This window comes from Phyllobates terribilis, unplaced genomic scaffold (assembly GCF_046119375.1).
Source record: "Phyllobates terribilis strain yellow unplaced genomic scaffold, ASM4611937v1 Scaffold_5__5_contigs__length_657084704, whole genome shotgun sequence".
Lineage (NCBI taxonomy): Eukaryota > Metazoa > Chordata > Amphibia > Anura > Dendrobatidae > Phyllobates > Phyllobates terribilis.
In genome coordinates, this window is record NW_027362765.1 from 385,615,669 (window position 1) to 385,635,735 (window position 20,067).

General features: G+C 43.8%; 1 protein-coding gene across 1 annotated transcript in view; it reads right to left on the reverse strand.

Moving 5' to 3' along the window:
- Positions 1-1,759: 1,759 nt before the first annotated feature.
- Positions 1,760-20,067, reverse strand: part of LOC141273291 (ovostatin-like) — a 54,971-nt gene continuing 36,663 nt past the window's right edge. The window contains exons 25-36 of the mRNA XM_073684920.1: positions 12,662-12,737; positions 11,084-11,243; positions 10,838-10,912; positions 9,828-9,990; positions 8,655-8,875; positions 6,910-7,125; positions 5,192-5,316; positions 3,896-3,986; positions 3,404-3,466; positions 2,759-2,861; positions 2,298-2,355; positions 1,760-1,922 (exon numbers count right to left, since the gene is read on the reverse strand). Of these exons, the coding sequence (XP_073541021.1) occupies positions 1,919-1,922; positions 2,298-2,355; positions 2,759-2,861; positions 3,404-3,466; positions 3,896-3,986; positions 5,192-5,316; positions 6,910-7,125; positions 8,655-8,875; positions 9,828-9,990; positions 10,838-10,912; positions 11,084-11,243; positions 12,662-12,737 (1,355 nt within the window). The 3' untranslated portion in view covers positions 1,760-1,918. The remainder of the gene's footprint in view (positions 1,923-2,297; positions 2,356-2,758; positions 2,862-3,403; positions 3,467-3,895; positions 3,987-5,191; positions 5,317-6,909; positions 7,126-8,654; positions 8,876-9,827; positions 9,991-10,837; positions 10,913-11,083; positions 11,244-12,661; positions 12,738-20,067) is intronic.

Consider the following 20,067-nt stretch of genomic DNA (forward strand, 5'->3'; position numbering starts at 1 on the left):
GCGGTGAAGACGCAGCACACCAGCTGCCAAGTAGTGAGGGCCCTGAGTGTGGTCGACGGTGAGGAGAAAATAAAGAGAGTGGAGCCAAGGGGGCAGAGGAGCCTAGAAAGCTCATCCGGATTTATATACTGGACACCGGGTCCGTGCCTACAGGGACTCTACACCCAGTAGGAACCACCGGAACCCCTGGAGGACTATAGGTCCCAGGTCCACTTAATGCCGATTGTAGTACCAGGGCTAGGAGTCAGGGGTCCTAGTGTCCAGGGAGAGTGATCTCCAAAGAGAAGGCCCTACCACCAGGTCAGCAGGTGCAGAGAGACAGTAACCAAGCTAGGCCCAGCTCCAGGAAGGCCAGAAGCTTAGAGAGTAAGGCAATGGATCAGGAGGCCCTATACCCACTCACTGGGGAGAGTCCAGAAGTGCACCCTTCACCTGGAGTACCCTGGACCGTGCCTGCAGCATCACCAGTAAAGGTACTGAAGCTTACCCCTGTGCGATTGTCCATCCTTCCTCTGGGACCATCCTGCAGTCTCTCCCCTACATCCCCCATACTGCTCTGAGGCCCGCTCCACCTGTGGGGAGCTGTCCCATCATTTGCTGCCCTAACATCTGCCTCAGAGGACTGTTGCAGCGCTGGTGATCCTCAGACACCACAGGTGGCGTCACGAATAATACCAAAAACCCAAAATAGAAGTTTCCCCATTTCACTGACGGCCCTGGGTCACAGACCGGGCCAGCCACCATGATATCCCCCGGCAACTAGAGGCCCGGCTGCCGAGTACCCCACGGCCCTGGGGGCGCGTCAAGTGTGATTTAGTGTATTTTTTGACAAAGTGAACGAAAAGCTTTAGAAAATGGAAGTTTATAAATTAAATTATAGGAGTATAAGAAAAAAAAGTTGTCCTCATTAGTATATGCAGGTTCCTATAACACTGTATACATTATGCTCCTAAGCTCCCTCTAGTGGTGACTGCAGACAGAAAAAAAGTGTTTTATATTTATTTCATTACAGGGAATCAGGTGTATTTCACATATTTTATACTCTATTGTGGAGTATTTACATGCAATTTTATCGAGCATTAATAATGTCTTTTTTTGATAGATCGAGTTTGTATTATCTGGGTGTTTATCATCTCAAGGTGTCCCACATACCGGAATGATTCCTCTCTAGTCAGCCCCATTGGCTGAATACTAAATAATGGGAAAGATCTGGGCTCTATACATAGTCATGCAAAAATTAACAAAAGGAGTTGTCCCATCTCAGACAAATAATGGCATATCTGTATAGGTCATAAATGTTTAATACATGCAGGTCCCAACATAATGACCCACGGCTGCGGTGTAACATGTGCAATTTCTATATGAGGCCCCAAAACCAAAATGGTATGTACGGCCTCTTCATTCACAGCGGCCATGATATAGGAGTGGGGGGGGGGGGGGGGGGGGGGTCTTTTCTCAAGATGGGTGTAAGTCTTGGATGATTGTCTCGCATCTATCCAAAATTGTTGCCATTAATGTCTCGGATGGGAATTCTCCTTTTAGTACAATAGGTGCTGAATATATTCTCTGTAATTAGCTCCCTCTAGTGGTGGTTGATGGCAGACAAGTTTATTATTCTTCTCTTTGCCCATAATAATGTCATGTGGCTCTATCTTCCATTGAGGGGGTAAAAAGGGTAACGCCAAGAAAACGAAACACTGAGGATTCAGTCCGCTCAGACAAGTCTTATTCCTACAGTATAAAATCCGAGGACACAAAATACAATAAAAACACTGAGTATTTATTAAGGATACAATGAGCATTTATTAAGGATACAGTTATTATACACAAGTTTACAGAAGATGATGGCCATCGAGGTGAGAGTAACGGAGGTTTATGTATAAGGTAAGAAAATTCTAGAAGAGAAGATGCTTAATGTTCATCTGTGGGCAGAAACAGAAACAAATGATTTAGTACTAATAAGCAGAAGAACATTCCCACAGGTATTGCAAACAGAATTCTGTCACATTTGTCCCCTAAATGCACCAAAAAATAAATTGTACATACCCGAAAAATGGCAATGAAAAGTAAAAGGGTTCCATAAAAAAAAAAAAGGAGTGAAGGAATTGAGTATTTTTCATTGCGCTTAGAATTTTTCAGAATATATCTTATGGTAAAATAAAAATCATTAAAACTACAACTAAACCTGCAAAAAATGAGACTGTCTAAATAATAAAAAAAAAAAAGAAGTATATAGCTCTTGGAAAGAGTTGAGGAAAGTACATGCAAATATTGGAATATTTATCACGGGACCTCACCTCCAAACCGATCTATTGATGTAGCAGGGGTGCTGCACAAATCCTATAGCGTTCTCCTCTGTAACGGGAAATAGAAGATAAAAACATGGAGAGTAACATATCCAGAGGATCGGTCAGCTCTACTGACGGGGGTTTTAGCAGATTCCTTGTGAGATATGTCATTTATGTTCCTCCTGGAATTTTATAAACTGACAACTGGGTGTTACAAGTTAGGGGTGTGTCCCTGCACACGCTGACACTGTCCAATCAGTGATGACTGAATAGGGACACGCCTCTGACTACTGGGCATTGCCATTCCCCTTCTCAATTTTTAATTTTGCAAGAGGAATAAGAGGAACAGCGCAATGCAAAGTCATCAATAGAGATCATTCAGAATTGTAATTTTAGGCTTGTATTTACTAAAGCTGCACTTTATGATGTTCTGCAGCAGCTGAGGTCAGCAATGGGGGGGTGGCCCTTACCTTTCTCATAGTAGTCCCAGACTAGGACAGATTTCGGTTGGTAATTCTGCACCCGTGCGGTCATCTCCAGCTTTAGTGTCAAAGAGATTATCTCTGCGGAGACCTGTCCCCAGATAGAAGAGAGTTGTCAGCACTGTGTACAGTGCATGCTGAAGAGTGACAGGCGGCGTTACAGAGGAGGATTCAACGTCCATACGAGGTCAGGATGGAACATAAGTCAATGTAGATGAGAAAAGAACAGCGCCACCGATGTCCAGTGACTGGTATTGCACCTCAGCAACATTGGCTTAAAATGTTGCAATACCAGACACTGGGAAAAAAAAAAAAAAAAAAGTCGCATCATAAAAGCAAACCCCTTTTCATATATCCAATTTGGAAAAAAAATTATTTACCAATCAGGTGTTAATGATTTTAAAAGGAATATTAGAACAGTAATAAACATATAATATTTATTACACACATTTGAATAGTCCGTCTTATTCATATACAATAAAGCAAGCAATAGGAACAAAAATTATTAAAAAAAAAAAAAGGGAAATATGCTACATATTCTTTCTATACATCAATCCTTCCTGGATTTCAAGATCTGTGCTTGAGCTCAGAAGCTATGGCTTTCCTGCTAATAGGAAAAAGAAGGCAACTTACGCTGTTCAAATAGATGATGACAAGGTTGTTGCTCACTTCCACTTTGGGCACAAGGCTTCTCAGCTGTAAGAAAAGAAATATAGAAAATGTCTGATGAGAAACGAATACAAAATGTAGTAAATCTCCCTCACTGGTAGAGTCTATGCAATCAGCTCATTGGCATCAAGTATATGTTGGTGGCGCCCGCTGCTGGACACTTGTAGTAATGACTAAAGATGAGCAAATCAGTAAAAATTCAATATTATGCACTAGAGTTTCCTTCTTTCTGGAGAAGAGCTCATTTGCATACTTTCCCCCCCCAGGATTCATTGCTTGTATAGACCTCCAGATTGGCTCTTTCCAGGAGTTATAGGTGATACTTTACAGAACAACCCATTAGTAAATTGAAGCCCTTTCCCTGGGTCACAATGAATTGGTGAAGCTAGTAAATTCTGCTACATCTGCCCCTGTATCATGTCGGTTATGTGGACCGTTCACGGCCTGGATCTGTACCTGTGTTAGAGACTGATATTCCGGCTTGTATCCAGACGGCAGCGATAACGATATAAGAGCCATGTTGGACTGATTGCGGGCGCCATTATAACTGCAGAGAGAAGAAATATTGGAAAAAGTTGAACATTTGACCCATATAAAAAATCCAAAATTTTCCTGCTCTAATGAAGTCAAACTTTCCCACATAGACCTTTCTTGGCCTAGTAAGTGTTCACCAAAGAAAGTAACAGAATAATTTAGCACACAGTTTCTGAAGGATCTAATCCGCACATAGATGACAAGTTAACATCAATGCCAGTAGGGTGCTGCCAAAGCTCCACCTAATAATGTGGTGTTAATAAAAATAAAAAAAAAAGACATTTTTATATTATAAGACTCCAACTTCTCCAATTTGCAATCAATGGAGCCAGACTGAGAAGTATATGCAAGAATAGTATACTGAAGAGAAAGAAGGATGCTGGTAAACCTCATCATGCTCAATCCCTCAGTAAGGTGATGCAAAGTCACCCAGTCCAAGAAACCATTTAGGCCATTGCATACATATAATAATGGGGAGTGATAGCATCTAAAATAGGTGCAAAACACTCCAAAACGTAATTCCACGTTTTGACTCTCGCAGGAGGTCTATCTCAAAAGATACCAAACACCTCAATATATCGAATTAATAGATATTATGTTTAGCCAATTTACTCATGCATCAATGAAGGGGTGTGATATGAAGTTATCAGCACGATTGAACAAGGTCTTAGGTGATCTGTGCAATAGGTTCCATCTACACACACACATCATTTCTGAGTTACTTGAAGAGGAACTGTCTCCAAGACAGAAATGTTAGTTTTTCATTTTATTCCTGCTGCTCCACTGAATATTCTTTTTTTTTTATTTTTGCAAATCCATCATACAGCTTCAGAAAAATGGGCCTTTTTATTTTCTGCAAATTGTTAAGATTATGTGGAGAACCCCTTTTAAGATATTGCCATTTGAAAGTGTTGGATGGAAGTCCTTTATAAATGTCCACCTCTGAGATCTCCCTGATGGGGATCCTCTTGTATTCGGAGGTCATTTCCCCCCCCCCCCATTCCGGTCTATGGCCACAGATGTGCAGGTCTATTTGGTTCCATAACTTCTATTGACAGAGCTAAATGAGAGAGTCCATGCTAGGATGTGGCCGTTAACGTCCGACACAACGAGATGCACAAGAGTCAAGAGAACTCTGCGCTCCCAATTGGGACATGGATCTTATAGAACCTGATGGATGTGTCTTATCTGTCTACAATAAGAAGGTATGTTACATACCTGACATTCAAGTTTACAGGGAAGGTATAGGCCACCCCATTCACACAGCTCTCAGGAGGGGTATTTACCGACAGAAGGAAAGCAGAGTCTTGCTCATCTATAGGAATATTGAATTTCACAGTGGTCTGCAGGAGAAAACAGAACATTAGTGACTCGCTTGCTAGATATTTTTCAAACTTTTTCAGCTATTTCCTTGAGATTATTTGTTGGTCCATATCAGATCACCAAGCTATGACTTGCCTACTTTGGACACATCATACAAAGAGCAATCACTGGAGAAGGACATCATGGTTGGAAGAATAGAAGGAACAAGACGAAGAGGAAGACCAGCAACCCGATGGCTTGATACCATCAAGATAACAGTGGAGAAGACCCTGGTGGACTTATCTAGGCTTACACAAGATTGATCTTTCTACAGAGAGTTCATCCATCAAGTTGCTATGGCTGAAGATCGAGCTGAAGGCCATTAATAATTAGAATTAAGCAAGCATACAGAACGACCAGTCTAGTGCAATGTACAGTGTATAGTCTTCTGGAGTAGTCAGCTGAAAACATCACAAAAGGAACAGTTCCCATAGAGGAGGTCTCAGTCCATTCAAATTGGTTAATAAATTAACCTTTTTTCTTGTTGCATCAAATGGACCTTCTAGTCCATCTTCTCCAAAATAATTGTAAGGTCAAAAAAGAAAAAAAGTAATCCTCACAGTCCCCACCTCCTCAGTTCAGCTCCCTGCCTGATCCTCAGTCATAGCAGGACTTCTGTTCTTCATAAAGAGTCCACTCTTCAAGCCCCCCGCTCACTTGGCCTCGCAATACCATGACTTCACAAGGCCTAGACCATGCTGGAAGCATCAAACTCTGGGCGGGATGTGTGAAGACCGAAGAGCTACTATGGCTGAAGACTAGATGTACTGAGGATCGGTCAGAAGCTGCACGGAAAATGTGAGGGCCATTGGAGCATTATTTTTTTTTTCTTTTTACTTTTTTTAGACCCAAGGTGTATTCAATTTGAATAAATTCGATGCAAACCGAATGTGCACAGAGAAGGCGACTACTCAGGAGAGGCAAGTATAATTTTTTTTTTTTTTTTTTTTTTTTTTAATTTTAATTTTTTGGTCCTTTTGAATGCAGCAAAATTGCTGCCGACCCACCAGAATGTCAGATTTCAGGCAAATATTTTTGTAAAATTTAATGACATTTGTTTTAAAATAGACATTGCTCTTTTGTACTACAGACATTACAAGAACACTTGGAGAGGGGTCTGTTTGACCAATTACTGGCAGTAACAAGTAGAACATTTCAGTGCACATCATTACTTGCACTATAATTTGCGATATCACACTTCTCTTTTTAAAAAAAAAAGTTTGAGAAAAGTGGTCAGGGTCTAGTGGAATGGATGGATCCACTATTGGACAGACTTTAATACATAAATGGGAACAAAGACGTCAGCTCAGAGATGTGAAAAATGTATTACGATGCATGAAGATCAATAAATTTCGAGCATTATACTTTAATTTCTTTAATGTGGGCGAATGGGAAGACAGTTGTAGTACAGTGTCCCACAGACTCCATGCTTGCTGAAAGGGCGGCCAGGACCCTATTTTTACTAACCACTGAGCCACCAGACCGGCCGACATTGTAATGGCCTAAGACGTGTCTTATGCCTTATGACATCTTGATCTTGTTTCTTCATTGAGGACCACAAATGACGACATTACCTGCAGCAGGACACAGCCATTCCCACCGACGTTCAGGCTGTAATCTCCAGGGATATGGGGCAGATCTTGGGTCTGCAGCAAGAGCTGATTGTCGTAGTTAATGGTGAACTCTTCGACCACTTCATCTCCATATTTGACCTCCACTGTATTGTTGAAATCTTTTCTGTGCACCAAGGCTCCATAACTACACAAGGCTTGTAGAACCGCCACAGTATCCTGAGGAAGACAAAAGTAAGAATGTAACAAGAGCCAAGGTAGACTTATACATTAGGCTAAAAAAGTCAGCCGAGCCTACGGCATGACTGGCAGCCATCCAAAGTGCATCAGCCGACATATGTAAGGATTGGACAAGTTGACCTTAAAAGGGGTTGTCTGGAGAAAACAAGTCTCAACTAGAATGGAGCAAGGTTCATGCTCAACTGCAGCACCATTCATTACCTATGGACAATAGTATGAGGAGAACCCCTTTAAATTGAGATACTAATTCTCAATCCTTTGTTTCCAAGTGAGATAAACTGTCAGAGGGGTCTGGAATCTGCTAAATTCCCTTTTACTATTAAAAACAAACATTCAGCCAAACCGAGAGTGCATGTATACAGGACTATATGCATGTGGACTAAAGTGTCTGAGGAAGGTCTTCAGTCTGCAGAACTTGAAAATGGAGAATTGCAACAAAACAAACAAGGTTGTTTAACATCCCAAACTGGAGAGTCAAGTAATTGATTACCGTTTAAAAGGGGCAGTCCAGGCATACAATATTGATGACCTATCTGCAGGGTAGGTGGGGGTTGTTAGACACTTGGAACTAACAATAATCAGGTGTTTAATATCCGGCCAACGTTGGGGGGAAAACACTTGAATGGAACTGCAGCACAGCTTTTATGCAAAAAAATAGAGACTATACTGCAGAAGCAGCTAATCAGGTGTTGGACAACCCCGATCTGCTATTGAGGACTTTAATGATAAAATTCTGTCTGCCAGTAGCCACTAGGGGGAGCTCACTTCACAGTGTGTACACTTACAACTCAGTGTGTAATAAGCTCCCCCTGATGGTGGATAAAGGAAGCTTAAATCTATACATATGAAAGTAATTTGCAGCTTTGTAAGCCTTAAATGCTGAACAAATTACTTCGTATAGAACTCTGGGCTTAAATTATTTAATACACTAAATGGAGCAACTTGATGCCAACAAAACTTAAGGGCAGGAAATAAATGTTTAGGCTTTAAAAGGTTTTTTTCTTATCATAAATTGGTCAAATTTCAAAGGGATTGTAAAAACAAACATTATAATTTACCAGTTCTCAAAAAAAAAAAAAAAAAAAAAGTTTATTGTAGAATGTACTGCTTGTTGCCTACGTAACGTCCCCCTCTGCAGTCTATCAGCGGTGTCCGGTTTCAACTTGCTTCCCAGTTCTATGCTATAGAGCTTGTAAGTGCTGCTCTGAAGCTGGCTGGATCACTAGCTCCAGATAGCTTCAGGGCCCCAGAGCTCATTTGAGAGGCAGCTGCCGTCTGATTGCAGCATGAGAGAGATTGCATGGTTTGAGATGTTGTTTCAACCACGCTTCTGGTTTGAATCATCAGAAGTACAAAGCCCCCCAGCAATCAGGAGGTAGAGAAGCTGTGTGCTCCAGAAGAACGATCATGAGAACAACCCTTTAATAATCTGTATATTCAGGCTATATATTTATTTTAATTAACATTATAAGATTAACACGTCAACCCTCCTCAAGCTCCTATATTACCGCTGTAGTGCTGTATGATCCTTGTGCATTCTGCTGCCTTGGGAACCAGTTAGCGACCTGAGATATGTAGTCAAGATCCGCAAGTGGAGGAGATTTCCCTGAGGTTAAGCCGAGTAGCACAAGGGCCGAGATCTCTATATCTGCAGATGCAGCGCGTGCAGGGAAAATGTAGGACGTTGGCTTGTTTGGCTTGATGGGACGCTCCCAGTGAATGGTGCCTCCTGTTATATACAAAATAAATTTGAGAATATCCCTCTGTTTAACCGTTTATAACACTTTTGACCATTATACTCCATGAACATTAACATTCTGTCTATAGAAAAGTCCTTAAAGAGTCACCGAAATGTTCATTTTAATTTCCTAAATCAATAATACATATTAAAAATAAGCAACTTTGTAATACATATCTTATCAGAAAAATCTGCTTCTTTCTCCTTCTGGACTGATCTTACATTCTCAATTCATGGATAAAATCTGTATTCAGTGAAGACAGATTTTCCCATTACTGAAAAAGGAAACTACAATTGCTCCGCAATGAAGAGGAGAGGTGGGAGGAGCTAGCGGAACAGACATTCTGCTGCAAGTTCTCTTGAAAACAGTTGCAGTTTAAATCTATACATTAAAAAAAGTTACAATGCAACTGTCATTTCAGGAGAACTTGCAGCAGAGTGTCTGTGCTTGCCTCTAGCTCCTCCTCACCTTACCATAGAATCTTATAAGCACTAACTGTCATCTCAGTAATGGGAAATCTGTCTTCACTGAATACAGATTTTACACCTGAATTGAGAGTGAAAAATCAGTCTAGGAGGCGAAAGAAACAGATTCCTCTGAGAAGCTAAATAACAAAGTTGTTTTCACACGTACTATTAATTTTATTAAATAGTTAAAACGACGGTTACCCCTTATGTTGTACAACTCCTTGATAAAATATGACAATTCTTTTAATCTATTGAACCCTATAGTCTGGTTAATATTTCCACCATGGAAATTTCTGTTAATTGAGAATGTTGAAATCAAACTTGTAGCCCTGGGTGCTGGACTCCAATAGAAGCCAAAAAGCTAACGCCAGAAATTTTAGATACAGGGAACCAGATCTTTGCCCCAGGTGAAGGAAAGTCGTCTACAAATAGGTCCTGGCAATGGACTGTTCGGTGACAGTAATTTCCAACGTACCTTCCACAATCTGCAGGTCTTTCAGCTTGTCAAACATAGCATTGCTCCTCTCCTCATTTCCAACCACCCGGAAGACATAGAGCAGCAAAGCCAAATTGTAGACACTTTGTTCTTTCTGAGATGCGGTGACCAGGTAATTCATGGCATCACGAAGCAAAGTAGGCTTCATAAAAAAAAAAAAAAAAAAAGAAATTCAGTGCCATGGTGTAAATATCTATACTGTAATAAAAATATATCCCATCTATGATGCAATCATTAAGGGGTTATGTCAGAAAGCACTTGTAAAAATAAGCACTTTTGCAATTTACTGCTTGTTAATATCTTACAAACAGCTGTAAATTTTAACATTTTCATTTTCTCTTGTTTAAAGCTCGTTGTCTAGGAGACCGACCACCACTGCTGTCTGGTTTGTAAGCCCTTCGTTATAACTAGATTGGGAACTGACAGCTTACTCTAGTGATCCTGGACAGCTTCAAAACAGTGCTTACAAGATCAATGAAAAGGAGCTTTTAAATGCTGTGCATGTTCTGCTATATAGCATCAGTGGTCAGTCTACAAGGCAATGAGCTCTAAGCAAAAGAAAAAAAAAGTTTTAATATCTCAAGAATGGCTGAAAATTTGAATAAGCAGTACATTACAAAATTGGTTAAATTTACAAGCACTCTGACAGTATCCATCTAAGATGGGAATAATCCTTTAAATAGGTACGATCACAAACTCCTGCAGGGCGCATCTATACTACTACATAATGGTCAAGATGAACAGGGACCATAAAATTGCTATACCTTCCAATCTCATAATTTATTGTATGCCTTCATCTCTGGAGTTTGGCCGTTGGCCAACTTTATGGAAATTTGCCTCAATGATTTTGAATGTAAACCAAGCGGAAATATTATACAATTTCCAGGCAGATTAAAGATCGTAGGATTTGAACTCCGGGTTCTAGAACCTTTGTTTTACCAAAGTCAAAATACGAAAGATCCACAAACCAGGGAAAATATAAAACTTACAGTGGCGCTATATTCGGTCTGGAGCAGGAAAGCAGCCAATGCCGCGGTAAAGCTGACATAATCTTCAGCACCGCCCTGAAAAAAAATACATAAAAGTAAGATACGGTAACACTCTGGTGCCCTGTGCCGAGATAGAACAGTAACTGGAACTCAAACGACGGCCCCGGAATATGGGCATTGTTACGGATTTATCTGCAAAGAACCTTCCCTCATTCCATCCTAAGATCAGGATTACTGTATCATTACCCTCAGTCCATTGTTAAAGAGAGTTCCTTGGGGTTTGAAGGCCCCGGTTCTTCGGTCCCTTAGGTTTTCCAGGTACACCAAGGCTCCCTGTAATATTCTGTCTTCTACAGGGTAGTACTTCTTAATACGCAGCAAGGTTTCCAGTACCTTAAGAGTCAACCTAAGACAAACCAAACAGACTTGAGAGGACTGGATTTAGGTGGTAACTCCATCAAAAGTTACATATTCAAAATAAATGTCTCATCTGCATCTTTAAAGAGGACCGCTCACTTGTCAGGAATATGTCATTTTTTATTTGAACCTGGTGTAAAAGCCGCTGTCCTCCTGTATCTGGTGTTGCTTTAGTTCATAAACCTCTGTTCCTGAAATGTTACCTCCTCTTCCTGATATTTAAAGCCATGTTTTTTAGCCAGTTAGGTGTGGTGTCTATAAAAGACACCCACAGAGAAGAGTTGAGGACCACACCCACTTGACTAAAAAGAATATATATATATTTTTTTAATGTAAGACCTCTTAGGAATGAAGGGGAGCAGGAACAAAAGAAAAAAAAAAAAAGGATGCCAGATACAGAAAAAGTGGCATTTACGGTATGTTTGTTCTGCTTTTTATAATTTTCCAGCTTTATATACTGCCATGAAGAATAAGATGACCATATTAAAGATATCCATTTCCTGACTGTACAGTCTTTATTAGCAATATAGCAGTGGAAATAAATTGGAGTCAACTGACTGAGAAGGTTATAGATATTATTAGTTTCCAGGACGTGATGGAGTACCTCCACTTCCCCAGAGCTTTATCAATGGATTTAATGTAGCATATTCTATGCAGTATAAACTATTACTATCCTGCCATATCTGAGCCTCCAGCAATACAATAGGAGCTGTCTCATCTCCTCTGGCCTATAAAAAATAAAAAAAAATAAGTAAAAAAAAAATATATTGTGATGACTCTGCTCATGCTGCACAAGTCTATACAGCAAAGCTGATCTGATGAAAAAAAAAAAAAAAAAAAAAAAAAAGGAAAGTGTCATTCTATTTTGAGTTCTCTAGTGGCCAGTGTAAAATGTTGAAGTTCTTGGGGAGATAGATAACCATCTAAAAAGCAAGGGGTAAGGTCCAGCATGGACCTGATGGATAGATGTGTCAGTATTACAAGCTATCAGTACCACTAGGTTACTGAGAAGGTTTGATGTGACTGAATTTTGGGTCTGGATTTTTGGAGTAACCAAAAGAGCCTGGCTTCAAAAAGTCAATCCAGTTCAGGGTTTACAAGCCTTTTAACAGCAGCTGGGTTAACTTAGCAGAAAGGATTGAGTTGAGACTGGAGATAGGCAGAGCTACTTGTTAGTCTGCTCTGCAAAGAGATGTGTTTGAGCCAGAGACTTGTTTGGTGAACGCATTTTATACAAGGTGTGAGCTGCTGCTGGGAATATTGAGGTTGGCGATGCTGCCATATTAATGTCATTATGATCTCCTGGTGGTTCACAGGGTCTACCAAAAGTTTCTTCCTGAAGAACTCCATAGGTAAAGTTACATTTCTTCACCAAGCTGGAGAATCTACTTTCCATTTTATACTCACCATGAACTCGGTTGACCGCCTGAAAAAGCACTGAAACTTCCATCCCAATTTCGGTAGCGAAGCTGCCTCCTGTAACCTACAATAGAGGAGGAAGGAACAGTCATTTTGTGTCATGACAAGTGGCGATGCATCACTTGTTGCCTTTTTTTAATATATATGAATGAAATCCCGTTGGTGATTTATTCCATCCACTGTAATGGTTTCATCTCAACCCACCAGTCATTTTGAAACTATTTTGTAGACCATCATAGAAACTCCCTTTACTGTCCCATTGAATAATCCGATGCCAAACAAGAAAACAAAACCTGAAATTGAATAAGAAATTTCTATCGCTCTAGTGGTCAGATTACATTGCTCAAGTGATTGCTATATCTACGGTCGATATGATGCAAAGTGTAACGCATCCCATTAGATCACCGTTTGCATAAATAAGGGTGAAATTCAAGGTTCTTTTTTTTTATAATTTATTTGAATATTAAAAAGACAGGAGGAGTGGACAGATCATAACTTTGATAAGCCATAGTTATATAGGTCATTGCAAATTGTGTCCAAGATCGTGGAGAGGCACGTATGAAGGTCACAGGCCCAGGAGAGGAGAGGCTGCAGAATGTGCCTATGCAGCTGCACTCCTGTCGCAAGCCTTGTAGAAATGCCAGCCCACTATGGGACAAGTCAGAGCCAATTGGAAGGAGATTGTAGATTATCATATACAGAAACCAGGAAAAGGCCTAGAGAAGGTTCAGTGCTAACTAGTGTTGAGCCACCCCCGTAGTGTTAGAGTTCGGTTCGGTTCGTCGAACACCCGTGTGTTCGCCGAACACCTTCGAACACCATTAAAACCAATGGCAGGCAAACAAAAACACATAGAAACACATAGAAAACACCTTCAAAAGGTGTCCAAAAGCTGACAAACTGCTCAGAAGACACAACTAACATGGAAAAGTGACAAGTACATATAGTCATGCGAAAATAAAAGGTGGAGGAGTAAAAGGAGGGGGAGACACAGATATAGGCATGTCATGCCCTTCTAAAATCCAAAAAGTGAGAAGCCGACACGGCCAGTCCGCTCCTGCCCGTGCCACCTCCGTGTCGCCGGGTTTGTGCCAGAGCCGCGGTGAACCTTGATGGCCAGCCCCCCTCTCCCAATACTGGTGCCTGTCCGCTGGTGGGTCGAGCGAGCCCCCCCTGTCGTGGAGGCAGCTCTAAGCTTTTTAATTTAAATTGTCTCTCTAATTTGAATGAATACACTTTAAATCCATTTACAAGGATCTATTGGAGGGCAAGTCTCATGCCAGCAGCCGCGTAATTCCAGCTCCAGTAGCGTCTACTAAAGCTGCTGCAGTTAAAAAGCTTTTATAAGGATCGAGCTCGGCTGTCCACCGCAAGGCATCCTACTGCCAGTCCCAGCCCCTATGCCTTGGGGTGCCTCCTGATGCTCTTCACTGAGTATCCCATGGTCCCGAAGCATTTCCTTTGAAAAAATTAAGTGTCTAAACTACAGGTGGTGTTGCTTGCTTAACAGCCGGGATAATCCGCTGACTAGCAGACACTGCTACTAGGCACAAAGTATTTCCTGGGCTAGATGCAGTTAAAAATTTGTAATTAGATACTCTCGTTGGATGCTGAGAAAGCATTCCATAGAGTCTCCTGGCACGCCATATATGATTCTCTTAAAAAGCTTGGGGTAGGGGTCTAGGGGACCCTTTTATAGCCAAAATCACGGCCCTGTATCGCAATACGTCACCTAAGCTGAAGATAAATGGAACTGTAGCACCCTGAGGGCTCGGTTGCTACAGACGTATTGCACCTCACCCAGAGGTGTGATATCTCACTCTCAGGTAAGGATGGAGTGTGGATCAGGACCCGACACCTGCATGCATTACACCACATTGCCGTGGGGCAGGGCGACCAATATGCCCCTGAGATGGGCACGACAGTCCCTGTCCCTGGCTGGAGTGGGGGGAGGGAACACTGAGGAAGGGGAACCCTGTAGTGCAGGAGCAGGGAGGAAGCAGTTCCTGGGTGCATTGAGAAGGGAGTATAAAAGGTGGGCACCATCTTAGTTCAGTGCAGAGAAGTCTGAGCAGAAGTGGCAGGGAGCAGGGGCTCTGCATGAGCTCTGCTCCGGAGGCGGGCCTAGTAACAGAGGCCCAGGCCTGGAAGAGGGAGAAGGAAGGAAGGGGAGCGGAAAAGGCTCCAGGAACGAGGAATGAAGGGATCCCAGGGGTGCGGACGGGCGAGTCGCCACCGCACGCCCGAATCCACCTGCGTGGAGGGGTCAGGCCAAAGGGGGAGACCGGTCCCCGAACTAGTGGAGGCAGGAAACGACCCTCAGCTAGAAACCGGAGGCTCTGACATTTTATGTGGCGCAGCCCCTCGCTACACCCGCTAGGAAGGCACCACATAGGGTCAGGGAAACTGGCGCCAAGTTTACCAAGAGGAGGCCCGAGGCAGCCGGACAGAAGTGTTGGTAAGAAAGGCCAGACAAAGGACACACAAAGGGGGTCCTGTGAAGTGCTCCAAAGTTATCTGGGAGTTGTCTGAGCCCCTCACCTGGTGAGCACAGTACGACGTGGGCAGCCGTTATCTGCAGACGTGGTCTGGATAATAAGAACTGTGAGTAAAGGCCCTGGACTGCATCACTGACTGTGTCGTTACTGCTGCTGCCCTGCACCATCACCCCCATCCTCCGCATACACTGCCCTGAGGCTATACTCCTCCCGTGGGGAGTTATGCTACGCTCTGCTGCACCCACAACACCAGCCTCAGCGGTCTGCCCTGGAGCGGCGGTTCACTCTGACCGCAATCCACGGGTGGCGTAGTCGGACATTTAAACATCAAAACCACATAAATAGTTCCGCCACTGGTTTGACCGCCCTGAGCCACGGAACCGGGTCGCCGCCACGAAGACTACAACCACCAGCATCCACCAAAAAGGGTCCGGCTCCAGGTGTCCCAAGGCCCAGGGGGTGCATCAGAACATTTTCATCACCTTTCACAATCAATGGGACAAGGCAGGGATGTCCTCTGTCCCCTCTCTTATACATCCTAGTGACGGAGCACCTGCTCTCATCAATTCGCCATAACCCCAATATTAGGTGGATTGAGGTGGGAGGCACCGAGTACAAGTGCTCTCTATTTGCTGATGATGTCCTAGTATATATCACTCAATCACATATATCCATCCATGCTGTTATGGCTGAAATAGATCACTTTGTTACATGGTCAAATTTTAAAATCAATGCAGCGAAGTCTGAGGCCCTCGATGTCTCCCTCCCCAAATCCATATAGGATTCCATCCAGTCCAACTTTCCCTTTGCCTGGCCCTCACAGGGTATCAAATACTTAGGAATTCCTATTCATAGAGACCTCTCCCATCTATGTTATCTTAATTTTGGGCCCTTTATTGAACAATTCCATACAGACCACGGTTGGCAAGTTAGAACTGTAAGATTCACTACGTGAACCGCTGGTGTTTTGTGGAAAAGCACATGTACACCGCGTTCCAAATTATTATGCAAAAAGTGTTTAGGAGTGATAAGGGAAGAATTTGTTTGTTTGTCAGTTAAACTCATTGATGGTGATGTGTGTCAGGGCTCTTTATATCACTGTAAGCAATTGCAGACACCTGTGCTAATTAGTTTGGCAGGTGTGTCCAATGAAAGGCAAGACTACTTAAGAAGGCTCTCTCACATTATTAAGCAGCCTACATTTTCTGCCAAAATGGGAAAGAAAAAGGATGTGTCGGCTGCTGAGAAGCAACAAATTGTGGAGTGTTTAGGTCAAGGCATGACTACAATCAACATTGTGCGATGATCAGGATGAAGTGTCTTGGCAATCAAGAAGTATGTAGCTGATTCACAGTACACACGTGTGCGTGCTGATAAGAGCAAATTGAGGACTCTTTCCTACAGGCAATTACGTCAGGTTGAAAGAGCAGCGGCAAAAAAGCCTTGTCATAGCAGCAGACAAGTTTTTGAAGCTGCTTGTGCCTCCAGCGTCCCCCGAACAACAAGATGCAGGGTCCTTCAGAGGTTTGCAGCTGTGCATACGCCATCCTGTCGACCTCCTCTATCCACTTCACACAAGCAGAAACGGCTCCAGTGGGCCAAACATTACATGAAGACTGATTTCAAAACTGTTTTGTTCACGGATGAGTGCCGTGCAGCGCTCGATGGTCCAGATGGATGGAGTGGAGGATGGCTGGTTGATGGACACCCCACGCAAACACGGCTACAGCGCCAACAAGGAGGAGGTGGAGTAATGTTTTGGGCTGGAATCATGGGGAGAGAGATTGTCGGCCCCTTTAGGATCCCTGAAGGCGCTAAAGATGAACTCCATAATGTATGTGGATTTTCTCAAACAGCACTTCCTGCCATGGTTCAAGAAGAAGAACCGTGTATTTCACAGCAAGATCATTTTTCTGCATGATAATGCACCATCTCATGCTGCACATAAAACATCTGCATCTCTGGCTGATATGGGCATAAAAGGGGACAAACTTATGGTGTGACCCCCATGCTCCCCTGACCTCTACCCCATTCAGAACCTTTGGAGCATCATTAAAAGGAGTGTCTATGATGGCGGGAGGCAGTTCACATCTAAGCAACAGCTCTGGGAGGGTATTCTGTCCTCATGCAAAACAATTGAAGCAGAAACCATCCAAAACCTGACAAATTCAATGGACGAGAGAGTTCAGAAGCTCCTTTTGAACAAGGGGTCCTATGTGAAAATGTAACATCACCTAGAATATAGTTTTGAGTTGAAAACTGTTTGATTTCAGTTTCTAACAACCTGCTAATGCTTATAATTTCAAAAATGACCATTTTTTTGGTCTTTATTAAAATGAAAAGGTTGATCGAAAAGTTTGGGGGATCTAACAGTGTGGCAACCCAGTAGTCAGGATTATTTCTAATTCTCACAATTCGAGGGTCATGTTGCAGGTAGTGCAGCAAGAAGGCACTCATGTGTGTTGCGCATCCAGGAGCACCAAGTCCCTGTTGTGTTGGTGGCGAGGTAACAATCATGCTTCCTTCCTCTGTCCTCTCCCCCCAACCTCGCACAACAGAAATGTGATCAAGGTCTCCCTCATCTGATGAGTCTTCCATCAGTTCGTCCTCCACTTCTTCCTGGGCTCCTGCACCTTCCTCACTAGTTTGGCTGCTACCATGCGCCCTGGTAAAACCATCTCCCCCACCCTCACATGCCTGCCGCCTTGGTGCTGCCGACCTTCTGGACCTTGCAGATGTTAGCCCTTCCGCATACAACTCCTCCTCCTCTACTTCCTTCACCTCCTCTTGTGCCACCACCTGACTCCAAATTCTGTTTAACATGTGCTCCAGCATGTAAATCACCGGAATAGTCATGCTGATAATGGCATCGTCAACACTAAACATCTTCGTCGCCATTTCAAAACTGTGCAGAAGGGTGCATAGGTCCCTGATCTGAGACCACTCCTCCAGCGTGATTTGCCCTACCTCTGAATCTCGTTGGCCCAGGCTATACGTCAGAACGTATTGCACCAGGGCTTGTCGGTGCTGCCACAGTCGCTGCAACATGTGCAGAGTTGAATTCCACCAGGTAGGCACATCGCATTTTAGCCGGTGAAGTGGCAGGCCCAACGACTTCTGTAGAGATGTAAGTCGCTGAGCTGCGGGATGCGAACGGCGGAAGTGAGCACACAGCGACCGTGCCCTCTGCAGAAGGCCATCTAGTCTGGGATAGTGGGCTAAAAATTGCTGGACAACCAGGTTCAACACGTGAGCCATACAAGGCACGTGTGTGACATTGCCCCGGCGAAGGGCCGCACCCAGGTTTGCAGCATTGTCGCACACGGCCTTCCCTGGTTTCAGGTCCAGTGGAGACAACCATTCATGAAATTGGTTCTCCAGAGCTGACCACAACTCCTCAGCTGTGTGACTCACATTTCCCAGACATTTCAATGTAAAAACCGCCTGATGACGTTGAGCCCTACTGCCAGCATAGTAAGGAGGTGTGCAGGATCCCTTCTGCGCAGTTAGAAAGCTTGTGGCATGACCAGACAGGCTTTGGGTGCAGGTGGAAGACCGAGAGGAGGTTGAGGAGGCAGAAGCAGTGGAGGAACTTTGACATTAAGAGGATTGACGCACAACTCGTGGGGACGGCAAGACTTGGACAGCAGCCCCTTGTCCTGCTGTCACCATAGTTACCCAGTGCACAGTCAGCGACATGTAACGCCCCTGTCCATGCCTACTCGTCCAAGTGTCTGTGGTGAAATGCACCGTCACACACAGAGTTTCTCAAAGAAGCGGTGATGTTGTGTGCGACATGCTGGTGGAGCGCAGGCACACCTTTCTTTGAGAAGTAGTGCCGACTGGGCATCTGGTACTGGGGCACTGCGACGGACATAAGGTCTCGAAAATCCTCTGTGTCCACCAGGCGGAAAGGCAGCATTTCTGTAGCCAAGAGCTTGCAGATGGTGAAATTCAACCTCTTAGCTTTCTCATGGCTAGGAGGAAATGGTCTTTTACTTGTCCACATCTGAGGGACCGAGGGCTGGCTATTGTGCTTAGACGGGGTTGATAAGGGTGTCCCCGGCAAACTGCTGGTCTGTGAGGAAGATGCAGGCGGACATGTTAGGTTGGCTTGATCCAAAGGTGGTGCTATCGATGTCGGACAGCGCTCAACACCAGCTGCTGTTACCACCTCCAAAGAAAATGATGACCTGCCAATCACGCTGGCTGTTGCGGGTAAAGAGGTGGCAGGTCTGCGCCCCAAAGCAGGTGTGACTGCTGTCCCCCCAGTCACAGAGGATGAAGAGGCCGCGGATGCACAAGATATGGCAGAAGGTGGTTGGCCCGGCCGGCTAGGCCGCATTGTAGCACACTGAGCTTCCCACTGCAACTTATGCTTCATGTCCATGTGCCGGTTCATGCATGAAGTACTCAAACTATGTATTTTTTGGCCTCTACTTAGCTTTTGCTGACAAATGTTACAGATAACACGAGTTGGGTCATCTTTATCGATCTGAAAAAATGCCCAGGCTATGCAAGGCTTAGCACCCATGCGACCTGAAGAGCCACCACGACTTGTGGTGAGAGGCAGAGTTGTGTTTGAGGATGCAGTTGTTGACGTGCTTCCAGTACTACGTCTCTGTCCAGGAAGGCGCAACCTGACCTCGTCGTCACTAGCATCTTCCTCCACCTCCTCTGCTGACCTCATCTCTTGGCTGACTGTGGGTTGACAGTAAGTGGGATCTCCGACCTCATCATCATCACCCTGTGCGTTATCACACCCGTCGTCCTCAGAGCCAACCTGTTCCTGCCCTGACAAAAAACTAAAGTTGTCGCTCCAATCAGGTATTTGAGTCTCATCATCGTCTTCCTCATTGTCTCCACCAACAGGAGTTACAGTTTGGGAATGAGGGT